The 27,167-nt window shown below is 42.8% G+C and overlaps 4 protein-coding genes across 6 annotated transcripts in view; 1 reads left to right on the plus strand and 3 right to left on the minus strand.

The window, feature by feature from the left end:
• Positions 1-27,167, plus strand: part of LOC117770959 (tapasin-like) — a 1,175,540-nt gene that overhangs the window by 1,050,457 nt on the left and 97,916 nt on the right. The window lies entirely within an intron of this gene.
• Positions 1,621-11,576, minus strand: LOC117770955 (elongation factor 1-alpha-like). 2 transcript variants are annotated; one of them, XM_034600903.1, is made up of 8 exons: positions 11,403-11,576; positions 7,705-7,857; positions 7,063-7,242; positions 6,282-6,578; positions 6,054-6,204; positions 5,419-5,675; positions 5,019-5,253; positions 1,621-1,745 (listed from the first exon to the last, which is right to left on the minus strand). In XM_034600903.1, the coding sequence occupies exons 2-8, from the start codon at positions 7,846-7,848 to the stop codon at positions 1,621-1,623; spliced, it is 1,389 nt and encodes a 462-aa protein (XP_034456794.1). In that variant the 5' UTR covers positions 7,849-7,857; positions 11,403-11,576. The 2 variants fall into 2 exon arrangements, with proteins under 2 accessions (XP_034456794.1, XP_034456795.1); XM_034600904.1 differs by lacking the exon at positions 1,621-1,745 and adding an exon at positions 3,781-4,152.
• Positions 12,175-18,050, minus strand: LOC117770953 (elongation factor 1-alpha). 2 transcript variants are annotated; one of them, XM_034600901.1, is made up of 8 exons: positions 17,920-18,050; positions 15,931-16,080; positions 15,418-15,597; positions 15,040-15,336; positions 14,653-14,803; positions 14,129-14,385; positions 13,522-13,756; positions 12,175-12,549 (listed from the first exon to the last, which is right to left on the minus strand). In XM_034600901.1, exons 2-8 carry the CDS (start codon positions 16,072-16,074, stop codon positions 12,425-12,427), a joined length of 1,389 nt encoding a protein of 462 aa, XP_034456792.1. In that variant the 5' UTR covers positions 16,075-16,080; positions 17,920-18,050; the 3' UTR covers positions 12,175-12,424. The 2 variants fall into 2 exon arrangements, with proteins under 2 accessions (XP_034456792.1, XP_034456793.1); XM_034600902.1 differs by having other exon boundaries at positions 15,931-16,108; positions 17,919-18,030.
• Positions 18,246-22,052, minus strand: LOC117770956 (elongation factor 1-alpha). The gene is made up of 8 exons (XM_034600905.1): positions 21,898-22,052; positions 20,963-21,117; positions 20,268-20,447; positions 19,864-20,160; positions 19,617-19,767; positions 19,116-19,372; positions 18,795-19,029; positions 18,246-18,693 (listed from the first exon to the last, which is right to left on the minus strand). The coding sequence occupies exons 2-8, from the start codon at positions 21,104-21,106 to the stop codon at positions 18,572-18,574; spliced, it is 1,386 nt and encodes a 461-aa protein (XP_034456796.1). The 5' UTR covers positions 21,107-21,117; positions 21,898-22,052; the 3' UTR covers positions 18,246-18,571.

Below are 27,167 nucleotides of genomic sequence, written 5' to 3' on the forward strand. Positions count from 1 at the left end.
ACGCCTGCTCCAACAGTCTCATCCAGAGACCCGGTGCCAGAGGAGAGAGAGGCCGAACACTAGGCCTCGCCATGAACAGCTGCGACCACTGGCAGAACTCACTGCTGAACAACTGAGGTCCTCTCAAGAACAGACCACCTGGACCTGAGGTGAGGTTACCAGCCACAGAACCACGGTCCGAGTTCCAGCCGAGAAGGTCCATGGCACAGCGGCACTCATTCAAGTAGCCTCGGTCCTATCATTCGACTGTGCTGTTAATGAATGGGTTGATGTCGTTACCAGAATCTTAACCTTGAATTTATGTTACTGGGTTAGTTCACTCACTCATTCACCCACAGATTAGTTATTTCAGCATTATCACCACACAATCCTACTTTAACATTATATCTGCCACCATTACCCAAATTAACAGATTTCAATTTCATTGCTATACATCCAGATGTTTAATGAAATGATCTTAACAATCTTAACAAGTTTTTTTAATCTCTCCTTCCCATATTGTGAATAACAGATGTGTATTATAAGAAGAATGCTTCTTTAGTACTCTCCGCAGCTACTTCAGAATTATTCCTCATCATTAGCGAATCCCCCTCAAACACTTCTACAATATAATGTTGTGTGCGGAGTTTTTTATAAACAGTCTGTGGTTCAAAGGGTAGTTAAACCTTCCTGGTTTATTTGTAATGTCGTCCATTATAAACTGGATTCTTTTTTATGCACAGATTTTACACTCATTGTTTTTCATCAAATTAAACAGAATTTATTACTGATCACGCGTGTGGCTCATATACAAGTTTGAATGATTGACTTAATTGCTGCTGTTTTTTCACACACTTCGGCTATTTCAGACGTACAGCTTGTTAAGCAAATGACGCTTTCTTCAGACCCAAATCACAAAAAGATTTGATACTGAAACTCCATGGACCGTGTGGAGGTGACAAGATGGAACATTCTTCGAGTGACTGACTAACACTTCTGGAATTGGCAGATACATGAAGTAGATTGTGCAATAGAAGAGGCCTTCGGAAACTAACTCACTCAATGAGCTCACTGAGAATGCTCACAATGCTCCCTGGTATTTGATGGATCGTTGATGTGGACTTTATCGCTTGTTGTGAACGCGTCTGGAGTCATTTTGTCTTTTAGTCTGGATGGAGATATTTTGTAAAACTCAGGGGGAAAATATCAGCTGAAAAAATATCCGCAGTGGTGTCGACGAGGCCAAAAAAGATATTCAACTTAATCTGGTTTTGACTTTGGCCTTGAGAACGTGTGAGTTTATAGGACAATAAGCAATCAAATCTAATTCCTAAGTGTTTAAAACACTGAATATCAAAACTTTATGTCATGAGTCCAACACAATTCATAAATCAGATTTTCATGGAAACACCAGAATCTAAAAGTTTCAAAAGGATGACATGATTCATAACTGTAATCAAGCAGATGAAAAGAAACATTTTTCCATTTCTTATGTTGAAGGTTTTTTATTTGAGTTTTGAACCTAATATTTCAGACCTAATAGTTTTCCCAAAAAGGCACAAACCCTTTCTGTTCATCCACAGATAGACAGATGGATAAATGCTGAAATGTGACTTTTTGTTGCACATCCATCATGAGAAATCATCTCTTCTTTTCAATCTTTAGTGCAGCCTTGGTGACCTTTCCACCGGAGGGAGGTTTCTTCTCCACAGACTTGACGACACCGACGGCCACAGTCTGCCTCATGTCTCGCACCGCAAAGCGACCTGGGAGAAAGAGATGGGAGCAGAGAAGAGACAAACAGAGGAGTCAGTGAGAGGATAAAGATGTCTTTTACACTGTTACAATAAACGAGCATAGAAATACAAATAAGGTGAGAAAAAGATTTTAGGATCATTGTATGTCCCTCAACCAGAGAGAGACTAGGGCAGTTTTATCCGAACACCCAGAATCACCCTTTTACCTCATTGTAATGTTTTTGTCTCACATCGTTTGGTTAAAGAGCAAACTCAGCATTAGCTTGCAAGTTAGCGTTTGCCTAGCTAGCATAAGTTATGTTAGCGTTAGCTGTGTTAGCTCACATTACCCACTAGCCACCATTCTAGAGGACCTGCTCCTGATGTAAATATAAAGTATTTAACTGTAAAGGGCTCATTCTACTACTACCAAGGTGAAATGCTACTTATTGTGGTGGACTTGGTAAACTTTAAGGCCTCCATTTCATAAACCCAAACCAATGTTCCCTGAACTTGGTGCATTCCCAGCAGTCCTGTAATGTCTTGATTGAATGATTTTCTTCCCCACTTCCCTTCAACCTGATCCAGTATGAGAGTACAAGCGTATCTCTTCTAAGTGTATTACTATGAGTACTGCATCGATAGGGATTGACTTGATTGCTCCTATGCATAGACGCAGTGCTTTATACTGTAATCCGTCCACCTCATGTTAAATGAATGAAGTGGAAATGTTGAGAATAAACTTGATTTTCAAGAAAGTTTCAAGGATAACGTCAAACTTTTAAGAATATATCAAACTACTAACGTTAACAGCCTTAGATGAGTTAGTGAGTCAGATCCGTTCAGGGGGAGAAACCAGACAAATTTGAAAGAGGTGGCAGCACTCATTATACTATTCTATGCATGTCCATGTCTTTTCTACTATGTAGCTTATCTCAGTAGTTGTAATTATCTTACAATGTTTAATACTTTAAACAAAAAGAAATGAAAAATGTTTATGATAACGAAGTCTATAGAAGCCCTGGAACCTCAACCACGAGGAGATAGTTCCGTATAGTAAGGGACGCACATGCTCCAACATGGAGATCCACGTGTACTTCCTGGACATTCTGTGCTCAGGACGCCATTACTCCAGTACGACTTTAGATAGGAAATAGTTGCCGGCTGCTTTATTAAGGCTTAAAATCTCTTCTATTTTGGAAATTTAAACTTGGGGAAACCTGCTTGAAATAAAAAATCATATTTCAAAGTTTTTTGGATTAACTATTAGAAGAAAAAAGATCATCAACCAAAGTCCCACTTCAAATGTGTACTTCCTTGAGTTTTAACTGATTGTATAAGTTTGATAGAATTATAGAAGACTGATTTTCATGTCAGATCTAGAAATATTAAAGTCTTTTAACTCACCTGCTGAACAGCGGTAACAGATGTGTGTCCTCTTCTCTTCGAACTGTCTGAACCTTCGCTTGCTGACTAATATATAAAGTCATGAGAGGGATACGCCTCCTGCGCTCCTCTTCCTCCTCGATCTGCGCTCCTCTTCGATGTCTGTCTCACGCCTCAAACCAGACACGTGTGAACAGTTTCATTCTGCCCATTTAATTTACACCACTGCCTGCTGCTGAGAGCAAATTCGACTGAACACTCAAAGACTCAAACCTGAACTTAAATCCATTTTCAAACGCTTAATGTTGTTACTTTTCAAAGGCGACAGAAGGAAATCTACAAAGTAGTAGAGATGGATTTCAGAGTAGAGTTGAAGCTGCTTCGTGTCCTGACAGGCAGAGCGACACACCCAGCGTTTGTCTTGGCAAAAATACGTAATCATATTTCTAGGACACACCTTAAGGGTGGTAACAACTCACCTGCCTCACCTGTTGTACCTGTTTTCCATCACATTACAGTTCATTTAGCTGACGCTTTTATCCAAAGCGACTTACAATAGGTGCATTAAATAAGTGTTTTGAATTTGCTGACCATCTGTAGTTGAAATATGCTGTGTGTCTGTTTGAAGCAGCAACAGTCACCGAACACTTGTAATTTAAAGAAAGACAAAAGAAATGTCTTAATTTGGCAATGTTTAAGATTTTTATTGTTTTATTTTCAACTTAATCACTGTCACAGTTTCTCCTAAAAGGCACATGCCTTCCTTTCCTGCGGAAACTTTTACGATGGGTATTAACCAGACTAAGCCAGTCCTTGAGCAGAGAGCTCTGCCTAAGAGAAGACGGTCCTGGGTGGCAAGGAAAGAGAAGGGATGGGGCAGCCCGCTGCTGCTGAGACGTGACATCGTGTTGGACGTCCTGTATGAGAATTCATTTCTTCTGTACCTTCTGTGCAGACTTGGTGACCTTTGCAGATGTGGGAGGTTTCTTCTCCACAGACTTGACGACGCCAACGGCCACAGTCTGCCTCATGTCTCGCACAGCAAAGCGACCTGGGAGAAAGAGATGGGAGCAGAGAAGAGACAAACAGAGGAGTCAGTGAGAGGATAAAGATGTCTTTTACACAACTGTTATAATAAACGAGCATTGAAATACAAATAAGGCGAGAAATAGATTTTAGGATCATTGTATGTCCCTCAACCAGAGAGAGACTAGGGCAGTTTATATTTCCAGAATGCTTTATGTTACAAAAGTTAAAGACTATAGGGTCTAATCAACTGTTTTCGGCACTGGAAAACCACGATAATTTTGAAAAGTTTCAATCTAGATTCTGGAAGTACCACAGCACTGAGGATGCCCAGCTGAAAGTCACTAATGACCTTTTAATTTGGCTGCATGTGCTCAGCTCTTTCACTACTGGACCCAGGTCCTGTGCAACGGGGTAGGCAAAGCAGGCAATAGCTTGAGACCCCAACAGAACCACTAATTACATTAGTCTACAGCAGTGATGATGTACAAGAGACTGCAATGACAACATGGTCTGAAATCCCCTAATGAGGCCCCCTGCCAAAAGATTCCTAATGTTAGAGGTATTGTTGAAGATGTCTAACGTGTGTATGATGAGCCTGGGATGGTGGTGACAGTTTTAAATCAAAAACAACAAGGCTCGTAAAATCATGTTTATATCATCTTAGAAATATTTGCAGTTCATTTCAGCAATTTAATTCATATTCCTTATTAAGGAGAGTTTTGTGGCATTTTTGTGTTTATTGGTGCAGCTTGAGAGTGAAAGGGGAAGAGAGAGGAGACGACAGAGGACTTTCGCCTCAGTACAAATGCAGAAATCAAGAAAAAAACATCTAATTTTAAATAAACAATTAAACAACAACTAAACAACAACACATATCATTTTACTCACCCAGTGGGGCATAATCGGAGAAGGCCTCAACGACCAAGGGTTTTAAAGACACCATGAGGACAATGGCAGCATCTCCAGACTTGATAAACTTGGGGTCAGCTTCGAGCGTCTTACCAGACCGACGGTCGATCTTCTCCACAAGTTCCTTGAATTTGCAGGCGATGTGAGCTGTGTGGCAATCCAGCACTGGGCTGTAACCCTTTGCGATCTGTCCGGGGTGGTTCAGGACGATGACCTGAAATTTTAAAGTTTATGTGCAGTTAGAAATGGTGGCAAGAGTCAATAATCACCTTAAGCAAAGGTGAACTTTGTTACAGTTCCTGCAGCTGAGTCGTCTCTGGGATCAGTATGTTTATTTTTTAGAAAGTTCATTCATTTTCTCTTTTCCAATTTGACTCACCTGGGCTTTGAAGTTTTCAGCTTCCAGAGGTGGGTCGTTCTTGCTGTCTCCAGCAACGTATCCACGACGGATCTCCTTGACAGACACGTTCTTGATGTTGAAGCCAACGTTGTCACCGGGGAGAGCCTCGGGCAAAGCCTCGTGGTGCATCTCCACAGTCTTCACCTCAGTGGTCAGGTTGGAGGGAGCGAAGGTGACGAGCATACCAGGCTTCAGGATCCCAGTCTCAACACGACCGACGGGTACAGTTCCAATACCTGAGAGAGAGCAGGAGGCAGGAGGCCATGTGTTTTTAATACACTTCAGTTTCTTACAAATTTAAAGTCCCTGATCAGGGGAAGATTTGGGGTTAGGTAAATTAGAGACTCTAAATTGACCATTGGTGTGATTGTGAGAATGAGTGGTTGTTTGTTGCTGTATTTTGTCTGTGTTCAGGAGATCTTTAAAAACAAGACAATAGATGGCATTGATGGGGAGAGCCTCAATATAACATGAATTGAGGAAATCTAAATGATATATGCTGACAGTGTGCTAGTAGAAAGTAATATGAGTTGTGATAAAACGTCTGTGATGTGCAGCGAGCTGAGGCTGTAGCTGTCAGGATCTCGCTCTGACAGAGACACGACTCTGCTCACCTCCGATTTTGTAGACGTCCTGCAGGGGCAGACGGAGAGCCTTGTCTGTGGGGCGGGAAGGTGGCAGGATGGAGTCCAGAGCTTCCAGCAGTGTGGTTCCACTGCCATTACCCTCCTTGCGCTCAACCTTCCATCCTTTGTACCAGCTCATCTACAGATGATTGTGAGAAATCAGTTCATGTTCATAATTATCGCATTAAAACAAGTTGAAAATGTCCTCTGCGTTACCTTTTCAGTAGTTTCGATCATGTTGTCTCCGTGCCACCCAGAGATGGGGACAAAGGCAACAGCACCGGGGTTGTAGCCGATTTTCTTGATGTAGGTGCTAACTTCTTTTTTGATCTCCTCGAAACGGGACTGGCTGTAAGGGGGCTCGGTGTTGTCCATCTTGTTGATACCAACGATGAGCTGCTTCACACCGAGGGTGAAGGCCAGCAGGGCGTGCTCACGGGTCTGGCCGTTCTTGGAGATACCAGCCTCGAACTCACCAACACCAGCAGCAACGATCAGCACGGCACAGTCGGCCTGAACAGGGACACGTTTTATGAAGTTCTATATTTCTGTATACTGAATATTTTCAGGTTTTGCAATAACAGATTTTAAACTTCTCTGTTTTCTTTTCCTTTCGGGCTGGAGACTGAAAACAAATGGAAACTGAGGCCGGACATTCAATGGCTCCAACTTTATATCAACTCCATTTTCAAAATGTTGTTTAAAGGTGACGTCAGAAGGAAATTAATAGAATAATATAGACAGATCTCAGAGATGATTTAAAGCAGGTACATGATTCTGCCAGATGAACATCGCCGATGTTTTCTTCAACTTAACTCTAAAAGAATAAGGTGAAAATCAAGTAACACTGGCTTCTTATTTGTAATTTGATATGGAAACAAATGCATATCCAGTAAACCTCTGGACTTGATCCTGATAAGTTCATATCTTCTTGAGGTTTGATGCACAAACCTAAAAATGACAAGTCTACACATTAGAATAAAATGCGTGTCTTTACCTGAGAGGTTCCAGTGATCATGTTCTTGATGAAGTCCCTGTGTCCAGGAGCATCAATGATGGTCACGCTGTACTTTGTGGTCTCAAACTTCCACAGAGCGATGTCGATGGTGATACCACGCTCACGCTCGGCCTTCAGCTTATCCAGCACCCAGGCGTACTTGAAGGAGCTTTTGCCCATCTGTTGTGGTTAAGATCAAAGGCAAAGCACAAGGCAAACAGGGATTGTGAAGTTTAGGTGAATCAGTGAATGACGTTTGTTTAACCAAAATTAGATATTTTTAGCTTAAAATGTTTACTTTACTTAAAGTAGCCGGAATCCCTTTTGTTTCAGTAGAATGAATGAATTTTATTATTTACAAGAAGAAAATCTCATAAAGGCACCTTTAAAAATTGTAACTCAAATATTTGTAATGCCTCACTCTGCCCCCCCCCACATATATTTAGTCTTTTATGTATGTAACCAAAACAATATTTTTTTTATTCTTCTGTCATTTCTAAACTATAAGTCATTTCTCAGTATAAGGTTAAACTTAAAGTGGAGTATCCACTGCAGGAGTCACAGTGACAAATACACTAATAAACATTTATATATGCTTCCAAAAACGTGTCACTAAATACAAAGATATTGATGAAAACAAACCTCGGCAGCTTCCTTCTCGAACTTATCGATGGTCCTCTTGTCGATTCCTCCGCACTTGTAGATCAAGTGTCCGGTGGAGGTGGACTTTCCAGAGTCGACATGGCCGATGACCACGATGTTGATGTGGATCTTTTCCTTTCCCATTGTGGTTTACTGGAAATAACAACACAGGGATAAGTTATGTTGACTTTAAAAATAAACATATGAGATTTTGACTGTTACCAAAATTGGGTGAACTTTTTGTTTTATGTTTGGTAATAACAACCTATAACTAGGACTGCGAGCAGCGACTGTTCAGGACAGAGTACTTGCGATCTCGGGACCTGAAGCGACTGCGGGGGAGGGCAAACAGGGACCGGGCGAAACAACTCCGTGTTGCGTGCGTTTTGTGCATCGCAGGAAGGATAAACATGTCACTTCCTGCATCCGTCACGCATCAGGTGTAGACCACACGGTGAATATTTTATGTTAATCGAATTAAAGTTGTAAAACGAGGCTTACTTCCTGTTGCCAGTAGGTGGCGCTATCACTACATACAGAATAATAGATCCGTTCAGGCCAGGACTGTGATCATTGGTGGACATTTTGGTGCTGATTGGACAATGCACAGTGGAGTTATGACAACTTTGTATCCTTTGGCGAAGGATCAACCATCGCTGCACCTCAATGTTTACACGGTTTGAGGAAATGTCACAATATATTTGTATACTAAATATTGAATGTACTGGTTCTACCACCGTATAACACATTTCAATTTATATTTATGTTTGGTGTATACTCACTGCCACTGGATGTTGCACTAGCACCAGGATCTGGAATCATCAAATATGCTTTGTCGGCCACGCTACCCCTCCCTCTCTTGTGTGCTTTCAGCAAGGTGTTGTCTGAATAGTGTGTGTGTGTGTAACAAGACCCGGTGACGGATGACACTTAAACACACAACCAGTAGCTCAACAGAACATCAGGGGGAAAACTAGTCAACTAGCCGCCTTACAGACTGGGAGATGGATCCAGTGTTGCATTACATGCTCCACTGCCTTCTCTATTTGGCACAAGGCTCCATCATCAGCAAAGAGTGGCCATCCAATATCACCCTGAATTTGAGCACATGATTAATCATAATGGAAAACAATATTGGACTAAGGACACTGCCCTGAGGAGTCCCATTTTCCACCATATACCTTCCTGATAAAGCTTTCAATCTTCAATCAAAATAAACTTTTCCATTATCGTTCCCATATGTGATGTCAGTGCTGTTGGCCTATAGTTTTATGGATCCTTCCCTGGTTTTCCCGATGGGAATAATCCCAGCCTCCTTTCAGCCAATTAGCAGTTTTTCCACTTCCCAAACCTTATTATACAAACCCAACAGCTTCAGGGTTGCTTCCATACCTAACTGCTTCAGCATTACATAACTGATTTCACCCTTCCTGCAGATTTGAGCCCAGATCTTACTATTATCCTCCTAATTTCTTCCAAGGCTAATGGATCATCCCTTCTCTCAAGAATTCCAGGGTTGTGCTGATCTTGTCCTTTCTCGACCTCTCCTGCCCTCCTCAGTCAAGTTATTAGAACTATGGATTTGAATAAGTGCTTTGCTATCATCTCTGCCTTCTCTTCATCAGACACCTATTTCATTACAAAATTATCGCCAACTTTGCCTTTTAGCGTTCATTACTGTTTTACTAACCCTTGCTTGTTTATATTCAATTCAACAAATTCTGAGTTCTCTGCATTTATCCTTTACTCCTAGATATTGACTGTTTTGCAGCATCTAGAATTACTGTTTTTAATTTTTTATAATTGATTTATTACCCTGCTACCATTCAGCCCTTCAATTTGTGTTAGGTTATCCACCCCCTACTCTCTTCCTCCTATATCACATCTAACAGAAGCATATGCAACTATTCTGAAATCCAAATTTGGGCTCAACCATGTTTCCTGTACACAAATAACATCTGGTTTACCGCTTAATATCTTCTATATACTTTTTGAATTCCTGTCAAGTAGCCAAGAAACGCAGAGCATTCCATTGTAGCAGGAAAACCAATATGAATACTATCCAACCCATGCCTGCTCATGACTTGTTTGGACACGAAAAGAATTCTGAACCTGGCTGTAGTTGCACCACTGACGAGTAGCAGAGTTCAATAACTTCACAAAGCATTGAACTACAGGTTCATCACTTTTTCGGTTCCCCGCAAACATTTCTGGTGTCTTTTGGCCATTTGCACATGTTCTTTGTATTTGCATCTGTTTTCCTAATTTCTTAAATAATTACTTGCTATTTCAATGTGGTTTACACTCAGCACTTTAAATCGAACAAGCTCTCTCATTCCTACAAACCAGCACCAAATTTCCATCTCTCACAATCTTAGCCCTTCATATATCTCCAATCTGGTTTCTCAACACGTGCTTCCATTATCTTCTTCTTCGGGTGTTTATTGGTGGTTGGCAAACAGGCTTATAGGTGCATTACCGTCACCTTCTGGACTAGGGTGTTGAGCAGTAGACTGGCAGCGAACAAAACAACACTAAACTAATATTTAGTTATTTCCTTTAGTCCTGTTCCTCTTAAGTAGTTCATTAGAGGATGAAGAATATCCCTTGATGTCTTTTCTAACAAATTTTCGAATGTAATATTTTGCTTTTCGTCTTTTAATCCTGATATTAATTCCCTTATTTGTTCATTATATTTGTTACAGTCTATCAATACATGAGTGACAGTTTCGGGTGTTTTGCAGGGTTCACAGAGCTCTCGGTTTACTGGCGGAGAGCAAAAAAACCTAAAGGTTCAGTGTGTAGAATTTAGTGACATCTAGTGGTGAAGTTGAATGTTGCAGCTGAATACCCCTCACCTCAGGCCTCCATTTCATAAACCCAAACCAATGTTCCCTGAACTTGTAAGTGTATTACTATGAGTACTGCATCGATAGGGATTGACTTGATTGCTCCTATGCATAGACGCAGTGCTTTATACTGTAATCTGTCCACCTCATGTTAAATGAATGAAGTGGAAATGTTGAGAATAAACTTGATTTTCAAGAAAGTTTCAAGGATAACGTCAAACTTTTAAGAATATATCAAACTACTAACGTTAACAGCCTTAGATGAGTTAGTGAGTCAGATCCGTTCAGGGGGAGAAACCAGACAAACTTGAAAGAGGTGGCAGCACTCATTATACTATTCTATGCATGTCCATGTCTTTTCTACTATGTAGCTTATCTCAGTAGTTGTAATTATCTTACAATGTTTAATACTTTAAACAAAAAGAAATGAAAAATGTTTATGATAACGAAGTCTATAGAAGCCCTGGAACCTCAACCACGAGGAGATAGTTCCGTATAGTAAGGGACGCACATGCTCCAACATGGAGATCCACGTGTACTTCCTGGACATTCTGTGCTCAGGACGCCATTACTCCAGTACGACTTTAGATAGGAAATAGTTGCCGGCTGCTTTATTAAGGCTTAAAATCTCTTTTATTTTGGAAATTTAAACTTGGGGAAACCTGCTTGAAATAAAAAATTATATTTCAAAGTTTTTTGGATTAACTATTAGAAGAAAAAGGATCATCAACCAAAGTCCCACTTCAAATGTGTACTTCCTTGAGTTTTAACTGATTGTATAAGTTTGATAGTATTATAGAAGACTGATTTTCATGTCAGATCTAGAAATATTAAAGTCTTTTAACTCACCTGCTGAACAGCGGTAACAGATGTGTGTCCTCTTCTCTTCGAACTGTCTGAACCTTCGCTTGTTGACTAATATATAAAGTCATGAGAGGGATACGCCTCCTGCGCTCCTCTTCGATGTCTGTCTCACGCCTCAAACCAGACACGTGTGAACAGTCTCATTCTGCCCATTTAATTTACACCACTGCCTGCTGCTGAGAGCAAATTCGACTGAACACTCAAAGACTCAAACCTGAACTTAAATCCATTTTCAAACGCTTAATGTTGTTACTTTTCAAAGGCGACAGAAGGAAATGAACAAAGTAGTAGAGATGGATTTCAGAGTAGAGTTGAAGCTGCTTCGTGTCCTGACAGGCAGAGCGACACACCCAGCGTTTGTCTTGCCAAAAACACGTAATCATATTTCTAGGACACACCTTAAGGATGGTAACAACTCACCTGTTGTACCTGTTTTCCATCACATTACAGTTCATTTAGCTGACGCTTTTATCCAAAGCGACTTACAATAGGTGCATTCAACCATGAGGGTACAAACCCCCGAACATCAACAATCTACTGGTAAATGTAATGTAAAAGTTATTATTAAAAATGACTCAGCTCTTGACAAGCAGAAGAAAATGTACTCTATGGATGGAAGGACCAACCATACCTTTTAAATAAATAAGTGTTTTGAATTTGCTGACCATCTGTAGTTGAAATATGCTGTGTGTCTGTTTGAAGCAGTAACAGTCACCGAACACTTAGCACAAATTTAAAGAAAGACAAAAGAAATGTCTTAATTTGGCAATGTTTAAGATTTTTATTGTTTTATTTTCAACTTAATCACTGTCACAGTTTCTCCTAAAAGGCACATGCCTTCCTTTCCTGCGGAAACTTTTACGATGGGTTTTAATCAGCATAAGCCAGTCCTTGAGCAGAGAGCTCTGCCTAAGAGAAGACGGTCCTGGGTGGCAAGGAAAGAGAAGGGATGGGGCAGCCCGCTGCTGCTGAGACGTGACATCGTGTTGGACGTCCTGTATGAGAATTCATTTCTTCTTATCGGCCTTCTGTGCAGACTTGGTGACCTTTCCACCGGAGGCAAGTTTCTTCTCCACAGACTTGATGACACCGACGGCCACGGTCTGCCTCATGTCACGCACAGCAAAGCGACCTGAGAGGGAGAGAAGGGCGAGAAACAAGCCCGAGGAGTCAATGAGAAGCTCGAAACAATTTCAGTTAACGTTCAGTTCCATAAAATCAAGTGGTATCTTCCAACAGGTCAACACATATACATTAAACCACTGTTTATCACAGAGCTAAACCAACAAAGGGCTTTAAAAATTAAAGCTATAAACAGCATCTCTTTGACAGCGGAAACCAATAAATTTAACTTAGGATAAATTCAAACTAGCAAGTTTGCTATTTTTCCATTTTAGGATCTTTTCTTTAGATCTTAAAAGCCTAAAAAAGAAATCAGCCCTGACATGAGTTCATTCGATTCTGTATCATGGATCCTGATTGGACGAACATCTCAGATTGATATAGATATAAATAAATTGGAGTCAGAATTGATTGGTCCTGTGAAATTTGTAATTTTCCTTAATTGATTAGCAGATCAACGGATTGTTATTGTCAGTGACTGATGAATGAAAAGCTTATGAAACACAAAAGTCTTTCCAAGTAAATTTGGCATTTGCATCATAAATTAAACAAATATTAGCAAGTTGTCAGATTTATACGTTAAATAAAAACAAATAATTCTGCTCTTGAATTTGGTGATGTCTTGGCTTTAAAATTAGGCTTCAACAAACTAGAATGGCCATACCTCCGCCAAACACCAACCTTTGCACTAATGAAACCACGTTTAAATTCACTACATCTAGATTTTTATTTGGATCTGCACCAAACAGCCTGATATTTGCCATCAAAATCCATAAATTGGTAATAGGAAATCCGTGAAAATGTCAAAAACATCTCACAAAGTTTAAGAAAGTGAAAGAAAAAATTCTGGATGTTGAATGAATCCTGAAAAGAATTACTTCTTTTTTGGCCCATTTCCCATCCATCTAGCAAGTTTTGTGGAAATGCTTTCTGTTGTTAAACCAACAAATAGAGGGGTGAAAACAAAAAGTGTTTTACTCACCCAGTGGGGGATACTGGGAGAAGCTCTCGACACACATGGGTTTTCCAGGCACCATGACGATGATGGCGGCATCACCAGACTTGAGAGCCTTGGGGTTGTCCTCAAGCTTCTTGCCGGAACGACGGTCGATCTTCTCCTTGAGCTCGCTGAACTTGCAGGCGATGTGAGCAGTGTGGCAATCCAGCACGGGGGCGTAACCCTGGGAGATCTGTCCGGGGTGGTTCAGGATGATGACCTGCAGAGGGAGAAACACCGGGAGACACGGGGGGAGGTTTGAGGAACATGGTTGGTGTGAAAATAAGTGTTTTCACTCAACGTTTCTGCATTGGACGCATTTCTTGCCTCTTCTCCAAATTTCTCACTTCAGGCGTGTTTCAGCTCATGTTCACTCGTGGTGGATGTGTTTCCTGTGTTGCGGCAGAACATGTTGCAGCACGCTTCAGAGCCTCCGGCGGGTTAAACTGTATTTACCAAACGATGATGACGCCATCTGGGATTCTGTTTTCACACATCTGTCATAGACTCCTCGTGATGATTCAACTCTAATGTCTGAACCAAACCAGTTTACTTGATCCTTTTCTTCCTCCTTATTTGGCCTGACACTCACCTGAGCAGAGAAGTTATCAGCAGCCATGGGTGGGTCGTTCTTGCTGTCACCGGCCACGTTTCCACGACGGATCTCCTTGACGGACACGTTCTTGATGTTGAAGCCGACGTTGTCACCGGGGAGAGCTTCAGGCAGAGACTCGTGGTGCATCTCCACAGACTTGACCTCAGTGGTCAGGTTGGGGGGAGCGAAGGTCACGACCATGCCGGGCTTCAGGATACCAGTCTCAACACGGCCAACGGGTACAGTTCCAATACCTGAGAGAGCAGGAGGCAGGAGGCCATGTTTTCATGATACGCTCAAAACAATTTCACACAAACTTCGGTCATAATGAAAATGATAAGAAAATGTTGGGAGGAACAGGCCATTGTGACATTTGCAGAAGAGGGTGTTAGTCTGGACAAAGCTTCACAACAGAATCCGTGAGATAAGGTTTGTTTTTCTCTTCATATTTATGGGACAGGTTGATTTGAATATATGAGTTATGAGGTGACATTCACAGGACATTACGTGACTCTGCTTACCGCCAATTTTGTAGACGTCCTGCAGAGGCAGACGCAGGGCCTTGTCTGTGGGGCGGCTGGGGGGCAGGATGGAGTCCAGAGCCTCCAGCAGGGTAACACCAGTGGCACCGCCCTCTTTACGCTCAATCTTCCAACCCTTGAACCAGCTCATCTACAATGTAAATCAGATACAGACGGGAAAAAAAGAGGAAATATGTGATGAAGCGATCGTTAAAAATTCAAGAAGTATAGATCTTTATCTAAGCCAAATGTAAATCACATCAATGTCAGCCACTGATGCAAATGTACAATGGACAAATTTACAGGAATTTGTTCTGACGAAAAACGCAGTTGTAACTATTAGACATAAGGTTTGTGCTGTTCAACACGTTGTCATAAGTCCCTCACCTTTTCACTGGCTTCCAGCATGTTGTCTCCGTGCCACCCAGAGATAGGGACAAAGCCAACAGTGGCGGGATTGTAGCCGATCTTCTTGATGTAGGCGCTCACTTCCTTGGTGATCTCCTCAAAACGCTTCTGGCTGTAAGGGGGCTCGGTGGAGTCCATCTTGTTGATGCCAACGATGAGCTGCTTCACACCGAGGGTGTAGGCCAGCAGGGCGTGCTCGCGGGTCTGGCCGTTCTTGGAGATACCAGCCTCGAACTCACCAACACCAGCAGCAACGATAAGCACGGCACAGTCGGCCTGAACAGGAGAAACTTAGTAAAACTTCTACCAGCATCATGAGGGGATGAGTCAGTTCAGGGATCATTAACATTTCTTTACCTGAGAGGTTCCAGTGATCATGTTCTTGATGAAGTCCCTGTGTCCAGGAGCATCAATGATGGTCACGTAGTACCTTGCAGTCTCAAACTTCCACAGAGCGATGTCGATGGTGATACCACGCTCACGCTCGGCCTTCAGCTTATCCAGCACCCAGGCGTACTTGAAGGAGCCCTTGCCCATCTGTTGTGGATATAACAGGTTATAGATATATATATATATAAAACCGGGATATGCTATAGACTTCTATAGGATATAAGAGACATGTCATCAATTTATATAGGACACAACATGGATGGGTTAGATGTATAAAAGATATAAAAGGGATATGCTACAGATTATATGCAACAGGGATATGTGCTGTGTGTTTCAGTTGTAGGGACCGTGCACACGATTCAACAGTAGGTGTCGCTTTTACATGGATCTCAGTGACCAGTGACTCTTCAGCTTTAATAAATACTTACTGATTAACGTCATGTGATTATAAACTCAGACTCTGCTGTGATTGACACAAACCTCGGCAGCTTCCTTCTCGAACTTCTCGATGGTCCTCTTGTCGATTCCTCCGCACTTGTAGATCAGGTGCCCGGTGGTCGTGGACTTGCCGGAGTCGACATGGCCGATGACCACGATGTTGATGTGGATCTTTTCTTTTCCCATTGTTTACTGCCCCATGAAAGACAAGATACGATGACTTCGAAATCAAATGCGTCATGATTTAATGCGTAAACACCATTCATTATTAATCAAGTCCTGTTAGGGAACAACTTGGTGCATTACGTTATAAAACGCCATGATGGCTGAGGCCACTTGATTTTTACATATTTCACGTACACATGTTTTATTATAACGTGACTTTATGGCGACGTTAATTTAATCGACAGAAATTATCGTGTTGTATACATTAAACCAGCTGGCCCAGTGCGGCGTTCACGCCCTGTCGTATAAACCGCAACTACACGCCACTTCCTGATAAAAGGGTAATTTTAGCTCATTTATTTCCAAATCGAATTCAAAGCTTCTAACATCTCATTATCAACAATAGAACTGTAGGTGTTACATTTAGCAAAAGGGCTACAAATGCACCAGACGGCTGCGTCAAAATGAACTCAATGTTTAAATGAGATACTTATGCTAATTAACCACCAAATTTACGTTGTAACAACTGCCACCAATAACAATGTAAGTGCGTTTGACACAAAACACGTCGGTATGGGATAATGCGTGAACACACCCTATGTAAGTGTTGAGTTCCCATTCTGCCCACATGGCGCGAAGCAGCATTTAAACGTTCGTAAAGCTGCTTTTAAATTGAGCGCAGTTGATCCACAAACTTAACGATAAAACCAGTAAACTCTATTAAACGTTTTTCCTATATGTCATAGCCGGTGCGCGTTCACGACACCGAAACGTGACACGGCCCGAGTCACGCACCACGTGCCCGAGAAGGGTGTCGCGACGAAATGTGACCGTCTGCCGTAAACCGATGGCCGTTAGCGGGAGCGCGCAAGCGCAGTCTGTTAGAGTTGTGTCTGTTTATTTTTCAGCTGATTTTATATGATTTGAGCTGTTAAATACACAAGTTTATTTGTATTGTAACCGAATGACCACAACTGAGGTCTTTGTATAGTCGGACATGACCTTGTGCTGATCAGATAATATTGTCCATTATCCATGTTTAGGGGTTATTTGAAAACAAATATTTATGGATGGTTCCATAAGTAAATAATATTTTTTGCCATCATCCTTATAACGGAATTCGAAAGTGATGCAGCTCCTTGTTTAGTTTACTTGCTCCTGGTTGTAAACACCTCTTAATACTTTGCTGCTTCAAAATGCCTTGATTTCCTGCACTAATAACTCAGACTCTCATACTTACTAAAAAAAAAAATACCCTTTATATTCCGTTTGTATTTTACTTTGAAGTCGCTTATGTCTCCGATGTCTCAACGGTGCAGATACAACTACGTCAGACTGCGTGCGCGCTACCGTGGAGAGAGATCAGCTTCCGGTAGGGGATCTTTTTTTTGGTGACCCGGCCTCCATGTTGCTGCGCAGAGCCGCCATGTTACCAACCCATCCAGGCGCGCGCACCCGACCACCACAGACAGCGCTTGGGTGGATGGGTGCGCGTTCACGAGGGTGAGGAGAACTACCATGACTGGCAGAAAGAGAAATAACTGGCGTGAAATTTACTGCAGGATAAACGCTCCCAAATAGCTGCATCTGAAAATGCTGGATTATTACAGACAAAGCCAAATATCTCCACACAACATAGACAAGTTTGGATTAAAATGACAGAAGGTGAGCTTGCATGTTTCAACCTCTTCGGTGCAATAATACTGAAATGTTTGAAATAACAAAGCAGCACTGGTCTGCAGTCGGTTGCAGTGGTTCTCCCCATCAAGGTCAAAATACAGCTGTAAATCCCACACCCTGAAATCCTCAGCTCCTCCATCTTTAACATGCACCTTTAGCTTTACTATTCAGTAAAATGTCACCAACCTGTGCCTGACAAACAAGACGTCCCAGGATTTGGAGCGCAGGAAAAAAAGGACCGAATGTGATCTGCCCGGAGTTTTTATATCGAACCAGGAGAGAGGGAGGGCTGTGCGTGCCCTCGTTGCTGTCAGACTAAAAAATAAGGGGTGCTATTGGCTGGTGCTGCATAAGTCCTATCGAGGCGATTGGATGACAAGTGCATCAGCGGACAGACTGCTTGGTCAAAAAAAAAAAAAAAAACAGCTGCAGCACAGGAGACAGGCTCTGCACTGACAACCAAAACCAACACTACACTCAACTGCGATGCTAAAGGATTCAAGACGAGCCAATTTCAATTTTTTCAAAGACATTTATTTTTTATTAGTTACCAGCAGCTTTCTTTCCAATCAAATGTGTGGCATTAAGATCAAGATACAATTCTAAACCATTTCCAACTTAAACTTAACTGAGAAGAGGCACTGTCATGTGATTCAGGTAAGTGACAATGCCAGTGTTCTTTTTTCCTGCGGAAACTTTTGCGATGGGTTTTAATCAGCATAAGCCAGTCCTTTAGTAGAGAGCATTGCCTCAGAATAGATGTTTCAGGGTGGGGGGAAGATAGAGTGGCCCGCTGGTGCTGGCACACATCTTGTTGCTGGGTGTCCTTCACGACTATTCATTTCTTCTTCTGGGCTTTCTCTGCAGCCTTGGTCGTCTTTCCAGAAATATCCTTGTTGTCAACAGACTTGATGACACCGACAGCCACTGTCTGCCTCATGTCACGCACAGCGAAACGACCTGTAAATAAAAAGTTCAGCAATTAGCATGTTTTATCCTCTTGTGAAGTTAAAAAGCATGAGCTAGTATTTCTATTATTGTGCAGTGGACTTCAAACTCACCGAGGGGAGCATAGTTGGAGAAGGACTCCACAACCATGGGCTTCTGAGGAACGAGTTTGACAATGGCAGCATCTCCAGACTTGACAAACTTGGGGCTGTCCTCAAGCTTCTTGCCGGAACGACGGTCAATCTTCTCGATGAGCTCCTTGAACTTGCAAGCAATGTGAGCCGTGTGGCAATCCAGCACGGGGGCGTAACCCTCGTTGATCTGGCCAGGGTGGTTCAGGATGATGACCTGTGGAAACATTTCGAATGAGTTGCCTGCCAAATGCAAATTAAGGAAAAGCCGCAAGTCATCTGTTCCAAGCTCACACTACCAACCTGGGCGTTGAAGCTGGCAGCAGCCTTGGGTGGGTCGTTCTTGCTGTCTCCAGCAACGTATCCACGACGGATTTCCTTGACAGACACGTTCTTGATGTTGAAGCCAACGTTGTCACCGGGGACAGCCTCGGGCATAGACTCGTGGTGCATCTCCACAGACTTGACCTCAGTGGTCAGGTTGGGGGGAGCGAAGGTGACGAGCATACCAGGCTTCAGGAGACCAGTCTCAACACGACCGACGGGTACAGTTCCAATACCTGAGAGAGAGCAGGAGGCAGGAAGACGTGTTTTCAATACACTTCAGTTTCTTACAAAATTTAAAGTCCTTGTTGATCAGGGGAAGAGTGTACTACTAATAGCAATTGCATGTTGACACTATATTCATCAAATTCCTTGTGTTGCTAAGTAATACAACTTGTGATAAAACATCTGTGATGTGCACCAAGCTGAGGCTGTAGCTGTCAGGATCTCGCTCTGACAGAGACACATGACTCGGCTCACCTCCGATTTTGTAGACGTCCTGCAGGGGCAGACGGAGAGCCTTGTCTGTGGGGCGGGAAGGTGGCAGGATGGAGTCCAGAGCTTCCAGCAGTGTGGTTCCACTGCCATTACCCTCCTTGCGCTCAACCTTCCATCCTTTGTACCAGGTCATCTACAGATGATTGTGAGAAATTAGTTCATGTTCATAATTATCGCATTAAAACAAGTTGAAAATGTCCTCTGCGTTACCGCATTAAAAAAGGGTTACCTTTTCACTAGTTTCGATCATGTTGTCTCCGTGCCACCCAGAGATGGGGACGAAAGCAACAGCGGCGGGGTTGTAGCCGATCTTCTTGATGTAGGTGCTCACTTCCTTGGTGATCTCCTCGAAACGGGGCTGGCTGTAAGGGGGCTCGGTGGAGTCCATCTTGTTGATACCAACGATGAGCTGCTTCACACCGAGGGTGAAGGCCAGCAGGGCGTGCTCACGGGTCTGGCCGTTCTTGGAGATACCAGCCTCGAACTCACCAACACCAGCAGCAACGATCAGCACGGCACAGTCAGCCTGAACAGGGACACGTTTTATGAAGTTCCATATATCTGTATACTGAATATTTTATACCAGCATCATGAGGGGATGAGTCAATTCAGGGGTCATCAACATTTCTTTACCTGAGAGGTTCCAGTGATCATGTTCTTGATGAAGTCCCTGTGTCCAGGAGCATCAATGATGGTCACACAGTACCTTGTGGTCTCAAACTTCCACAGAGCGATGTCGATGGTGATACCACGCTCACGCTCGGCCTTCAGTTTGTCCAGCACCCAGGCGTACTTGAAGGAGCCCTTGCCCATCTGTGGAGAAGCAAAGTTCTCACATTAGTTCAACAGAAGGGGAATTAATACACATCACATATATGTTAATGAGACCATCAGATTTTTTTTTTCATAGAATGTGATGCTTAGTGAGACATCTGTACTTTTGATAATTTAAATGACAGATTTCACCTTTACTTTATTTAATATAAATTATAGCTGACATTGAACATAGTCAATCACAGTCTACATGGGGAATATTCTCCACACTTGCTTTAAAAATTGCATTATGGGAGTTTTTTTAAGAACCAGATTCACTAGTTTTCAACACAGAAATATCCCGTTATAGATAAAACCCCTCTGACGCGTCGAGTGCTCAGTGCTTCTCGCCACAGGCCCGAGTGAAGTGCACAGTCAGCGCACGTTAGGCCCCACCCAGCGTGCGCGCTCACGGCGGCGCCGGCCAGCAGCGCTCGCGCTGGAAGAGACACGCTGACGCCGCCATCTTGGGCTCGATTCTAACGGTCCCGCAGATTAAAATCACTTGTTCTCACCTCGGCAGCTTCCTTCTCGAACTTCTCGATGGTCCTCTTGTCGATTCCTCCGCACTTGTAGATCAAGTGTCCGGTGGAGGTGGACTTGCCGGAGTCGACATGGCCGATGACCACGATGTTGATGTGGGTCTTTGCCTTTCCCATTGTTGTAGTTGCTGCCACAAATGAGAGAAAAAGAGCCTCCATTAGCTCGCATCCACAACACGTGCTAATCAGGGTGAACCGTTAGCCCGGGTGGGCTGTGATGTGGCGTTTACTGATCCGTGACAAAGAGGGAGCGTTTTAATCCGAATTCACTCCATTTAAAAACAATAAAACGCCACAGTGAAGGAACACATTCTGGTTAAAGGGGTTTTAAACACATATGGGTAACTGGGGGAAGGGGGGGGGTAGCGGTTCTGGCTGAGCCGCTCCTGCTAGGCCTCACTCGGCCACAGGCCAGCGGGGACACGTGTTCCTCCACGGGCCACGTCGTCTAAAGTTAAATAGATCGCCGCAATATTCGGGGTGCCGCCTCGCCCCCAGACCCCGGCTCCAGGCACCGGGGCCCGGCGGGCCGCTGCCCCGTGGAGGGGGGGAGAAACACAATATTCCAGTCCGGCATCCTGGGAGATCCGTTAACTGCAGCCGCCTCTTTGTTCCTCTCCCCCATCACGGTCCTGCTCACCGCCATTAAAATACAACTCCAACCGCACACGTGTTAACACAGACGCTAAGCTACCGACATGTGTGTGTGGGGGGGGGCGACTTTAACGTTAATGGCCGATTCCCTCGATGAAACTAATCCACAGGTTAGTGAGAAGTTACATAACCGCAAAAATTAAGGCCACGTTTCCTCTCCGCCCGCCGCGGGGAAACTGTGTAAAAGCCGCTCATTAAACATTCAAATCCTCGCGTCATCTCGGGGATTAGTTTAGAATCGCAGCTGAACTCACCGGTGTTTCTGCGGTTTTCACCAAAGCTGCTGCCCCTGGCCAGGTAACAGAAAGAGGAAGTGTGCTGTCGGACCGGCGGGTTTTATACGGGCGGGGAGGCGGCCTGACTTCCCGGCGCCCTCCCCGGTGACGACCCCGCAAATCACGCACATTCCTGCGAAAAAACGTCAGCACGTCACCGGAAGAAGTCGGCGCGGCGCAGCGGGGATCGTGAGTCCAGACCACCGAGGACAATCTGAGCGAACTGAGATGATGACGATGGAGAAGAAACACCGAAGAGTAGTTTGAGTAGTTTGAGTTAAAACCCTCCAGGTTATTTCTCATTGTTAGTCACATAAAAGCACATTCAAATCATAAAATATGGTTAAAATGTGTTAAAATACAAGGATCTTTTCCATCATAATTAAATATCCATACACAATAGTTAATATATAACATTCCCCCATTGAAAATATATACATTTTTAATGCGATTACAATATTGACTCTGCATATAGGAACACACATAATGGGACCAAAAGTTTTGTATGATATACACAATTCATTTGACTAATTTTGTATATGGTAGTAGGACATGATTTTCAGTTCAGAACAAATTTTTAATTAGATCACATCATAAAATACAGACTGAAGGTCAGTGTTTGACCTGCTTGTGGGAAACATTTTCATATAAATGATCTTTTATCTGATTATAATTGTTTGTGTTTGTGTTTTGCAGGGACAGATATACCATACATAGGATGCAGAGCAGATTGTGAGGACACAGGTAACTATATTTTCATTATTAGGCTAATCAATTTTCTGAGTTGCAAGAATAAAACACTGTCGGCTTCCTGCTTCTCAAATGTTTGGCTCAGTTTTTCATATGACAATAAACTAAATAGATTTACATTTGAGACTAAAGGTTCAATAAAAGACTTCATTAATTTACATTTGAGGCCTAAACAGCACAAAGCACTGTGAGCCCACCCTTGGACCCCGCCCCAACCCCTGCTCCGTCGACGCCTCAGCCTGATGAGATTATTTAAATCCCAATGAGATTTACATTCAAACAGATGTCAGACCCTGAGAAGATGAACTCACGCTGTTTTCAAGATTCCTTATCAACCAGGCATTTACATTCCTAACAATCACATGTGTTTCAAGTGATTAGGGTGGAGACTGTCATCGGGGTCGGCTGGTTTAACACTTAACCAAAAGTAATCTTATCAAAGGAAAAAAAGTAGCTTAAATTTACAGGTTTTCTGAGAATAGGTGGACTAAAGTGATGACTTGTGTGTTGTGAGGATGTTGCACAGGGGTGAGGAGGTCAGGTTCTGCCTCTTCCAACATCACTCTGGCACGAAGCCCAGTTCAGAGGCTGCTGGCAAAGCTTACTGAACGTGCACACACACATACGCACTCACACAACTACTCGCTCGGCTTTCCTGTCAGTTCAGGTAGCAGACACTTTGACTTGGCAGTTGCCTCTTTCAGTCAGTGGAAGGTGGAGGGCCTGAGGGGGGGGGAGGGAGGGAGGACTGGAGACCGGCTGGGGGAGATATGGGAGGGAGGAGATAAGGGCAGAGAGAGAGAGGGAGAGAGAGAGAGAGAGAGAGAGAGAGAGAGAGAGAGAGGCAACTTGACGGAAGTGTGTTTTTACTCTGCTGGAGATGGAGGAGGAAAAGTACAGAATAGATCAAAGTGTGAAATACAAGGTGAACGTCAGGCACCCATGCATTTGCAGGCGTACAAGTTATAAGTGGGTCACAAACAGGTTCTGCTGCACAATATAACATGTCTATAGGTTAAACCTGCACGTATATATATACACATATGTAAAGAACAGCACCTGTGTCTGGAAACACGCACAAAGCATCTCATAGTTTTAAACCGTCTCTGACACCACAGGCTACAACATTGTTGAGTGACGGCCATTCATAACCAGAGGCTTAAAAATGTGGTCTGAGCCAGTTATAATCACGAGTATGACACCGTAGGTTAGTGATTCTTAACAGCGCCGGCCTTTTGAACAGCTGAGTGTCTTTCTCCCAAACAGCGTACAGAGATCGGACTTATTTGTGATTATAGGAGCTTTGATCATAGCTCGTCCGTGGAAATCAAACACGTTATAACTGCTCTCTGGAAACACCAGATGTGTTATGTGCGGTTCACCAATACGTCATGTGACACAAATCACCCCAAATACCAGGAACTGTCAGTTTACAGTGTCTTTTGTATTTCATTAAAGAAACAACAGTGTTTGGAGTCCAAGCAAAGACACAGACTCAGATGTTTGTTTACTCAGTGACACTCTCAGACTTCTACTGCTGGAAACATCCTTTTTCTAATGTAGTGAAATAGAAATTAAACTATTATGATGTGAGTTATATTCTAAAGGAATACAAAATAAATGCACAATTAAGGAACATAGAGAGAGCACAGGTTTTTGTATCCATTGAAGATCACTTAACTGCAACAGAGTTAAAGGCTGAATGGAAAGAGCAGATTTTTATCTTATCACATTCTGCTGTGCACCGGTCTGTGTATGTGTAAATAAAAACGACTGACTATGCCACAGCAACACTATAACTCAAATATACACAACAAAGAAGCAACACACAAGCTGGATGTTAAGTTCATGTTGGAGCAGGATAAAACACCCAAAATACAGCTCATACCCCAAACTACTACACAAACTATTCTATTCACGTAACCCTTGAGTCTGTTGTGATATTTGACACATTTAACCTCACTGTGCTGCTAAAGGAAAAGTCAGGGGACCCTCAAAAGTCCCCGAGCTTTAACGTCTGGGGACAACAAAGATCTGCACAAAGTGTCCCAACAATCCATGAAGCACATGTTCAGCTATTGCAAAGTGAAAAAGTGAAAACTTTGACCAGACAAACTGTTTCCGCCTCTGCTGGAGAAAACATAGCCTCAGGTGATCTGAGGACTGAACGGAGCAAAGTACAGCTGGCAGCCGTGTTCTTATTCCAGACACAAACTAGAACAGGGCGAGGAGACAGAGAGAGAGAGAGAGGGGGGGGGGGGGGGGGGGGGGGGGGGGGGGGGGAAGTGTGAGTTGTGTGTTTCCTTGTGTGCGAGTGTGAAGGGAAAAGGGAGAATGTGATTCAACCGGCAGACTGGCAGCCAGTTCTCAGCAGAGCATCAGTGATGAGTCATCGGGTAGGAGTGGTGGTTATAGCAACGAGAGACCTGAGCATTTAACCACCGGCTGAGGGAAACGTGTTTGTTATACAGACACAGATACACCAGTCTGATAATGCACAGCTTTCTGCTTTCTGCATTTGGAACAGGGACTTTTGACAATATAATATAATGGAGATAGATACAAAATAGATATTTTTCCATAATAAACAAACATAATACAAATGTCAATATGCAGCAACTTAACAGAATGTCTACGGTAAAAATGAGTGTTTTCAATGGGTAAGGTGAAAAACTCTGCACAATGGGACCAAACGTGTTAAAATGATAACAACAAATTGTCTTTTATTTGTTTGTTTTTGTGTTTTGCAGGGAAATACAATATAAATATGATACACAGCGGATTTTGTGGACACAGGTAAGTATATCTCATCTGAACATTTAACCCTTCAACTGAGAGAAACATGTTTGTTGGCTCGGACACATACTGTAGAAACACCAGTCACACAATGCACAGGTTTCTCTTTCTCCTCCCTCCGGGTGCCTCAGGGAATCCATCAAACGAAATCACATACTTTAAGCAATACGATATACTGAAGAAAGATAAAAATAGTGATGACTCATGAGTCACACCATCCTTGTGTTCATCTAAACACTATTGATTCCAGTTTAAAATCCTTGGTTTGCCATCAGCAGCATCAACCCAGTCCTGCGTCAGAGTCAGGTTGGCCAATTCTAAGAAACTCGACTTGGTGTGTGTGTGTGTGTGTGTGTGTGTGTGTGTGTGTGTGTGTGTGTGTGTGTGTGTGTGTGTGTGTGTGTGTGTGTGTGTGTGTGTGTGTGTGTGTGTGTGTGTGTGTGTGTGTGTGTGTGTGTGTGTGTGTGCTGCAGGGGACGAAAGAAAAGGCCTGTGATTCAGAAAACACCACATTCATGTGCATATGGGGCAGTTTCAACACAATCTAAATTGCAATGTCAGCACTGTATGTAAACACACTGTGAGGCAGAGGGGGGGACAGTGAATGCAAATAAAGCACATTTGCAACACACAGCCGGCTCCATGTGTCTCCTGTGTGCTGCTCCACTCCCCCCCACTGCTCCACACTTGCTAACTAAGTTCTCCCACTTTTGGCGTCCAGACCCTCGTCTGCATTTGTTTCACACCCTGAGAGTCAAGAAGGTGAAGTTTGTATATCACTTGCATTTCACAGCCTCCAGGAAGGGAGGCTTCTGGATTCCACCTTTGATCTCTGCTGTGGGGGGTGCGGGGGGTTTCATTTGTTCACCTCTGGAGGCGACTGCAGCCGCAGGTCGAACCAGGAGGTGAAAAACTCTCTATAAACGGTGTCTTTCATAGTTTCTTTTATTCTTCAATCCAGATGTTTGGGCTATTTATACATAGCTGATATTGATCTGTAACGCCTGTTAAAATATTGGACTGTTTAAATAAAGCTGACTTCTTTCAGTGATGTTTTTGCACCAAAATTTATTCACGAGGTTTTAGAAATAGAACTGGAAAATAGACTGTTCCCCTGCGGCCGGTTTTATTTTTTAAATGACTTCCAGCTACAATCGTGCATCACATGACCCTGACGAAGACTGTGCACATTAAATGGGAACTTGTTTGTAGGATGGAAACAAAGATGTAGAAAAAAGAACAAGTGAATAATGAAATACATTGTTTCCATAGATGTGTTGTGAATATTTACAACGTGAAATATTGTACTTTGTACGCCACAACATTGCCTGATACATTATTTGGCACATTGAGATTAATAATAGATAAATGTGTACTTTTACGAGACCAGGGGAGAATTTTATTGTTTCATATCTGCATATAAAGTAGTTAATTCTTTAATTCCTATTTATATTAATGCATCAATAATTATGTCAAGTAAGATTTAAGTATTTTCACAGTGCAGTATTTCTACTGTTAAATTAAAGCATTTTAATGAAGATACACTGAACGCTAATTAAAAACAAACTGAAGAGACTTGTTCTGAAGTTGTGAAATGTCAAAGTTTCACACTGTAAACTTATAAAATAATAAATCATACAGAAGTTTGTCCTGTAGAAGCATCGTGTCGATATTTTATTATGATTTATTATTAGAATCACGTG

The sequence above is a fragment of the Hippoglossus hippoglossus genome, chromosome 11, assembly GCF_009819705.1.
Source record: "Hippoglossus hippoglossus isolate fHipHip1 chromosome 11, fHipHip1.pri, whole genome shotgun sequence".
NCBI lineage: Eukaryota > Metazoa > Chordata > Actinopteri > Pleuronectiformes > Pleuronectidae > Hippoglossus > Hippoglossus hippoglossus.

Excerpts from the sequence above, each read along its gene's own strand:
- LOC117770955 (XM_034600903.1), bottom strand. The coding sequence starts at position 7,848 with ATGGGAAAGGAAAAGATCCACATCAACATCGTGGTCATCGGCCATGTC. Across the intron at positions 5,676-6,053 it reads GGACGTCTACAAAATCGGAG|GTATTGGAACTGTACCCGTC; the intron begins GTGAGCAGAGTC and ends GCTCTCTCTCAG. Across the intron at positions 1,746-5,018 it reads CTCCGATTATGCCCCACTGG|GTCGCTTTGCGGTGCGAGAC; the intron begins GTGAGTAAAATG and ends TCTTTCTCCCAG.
- LOC117770953 (XM_034600901.1), bottom strand. The coding sequence starts at position 16,074 with ATGGGAAAAGAAAAGATCCACATCAACATCGTGGTCATCGGCCATGTC. Across the intron at positions 15,337-15,417 it reads TGATCACTGGAACCTCTCAG|GCCGACTGTGCCGTGCTTAT; the intron begins GTAAAGAAATGT and ends TCTCCTGTTCAG. Across the intron at positions 12,550-13,521 it reads CTCCCAGTATCCCCCACTGG|GTCGCTTTGCTGTGCGTGAC; the intron begins GTGAGTAAAACA and ends TCTCCCTCTCAG.
- LOC117770956 (XM_034600905.1), bottom strand. The coding sequence starts at position 21,106 with ATGGGAAAGGCAAAGACCCACATCAACATCGTGGTCATCGGCCATGTC. Across the intron at positions 19,768-19,863 it reads TGATCGAAACTAGTGAAAAG|ATGACCTGGTACAAAGGATG; the intron begins GTAACCCTTTTT and ends AATCATCTGTAG. Across the intron at positions 18,694-18,794 it reads CTCCAACTATGCTCCCCTCG|GTCGTTTCGCTGTGCGTGAC; the intron begins GTGAGTTTGAAG and ends TTTTATTTACAG.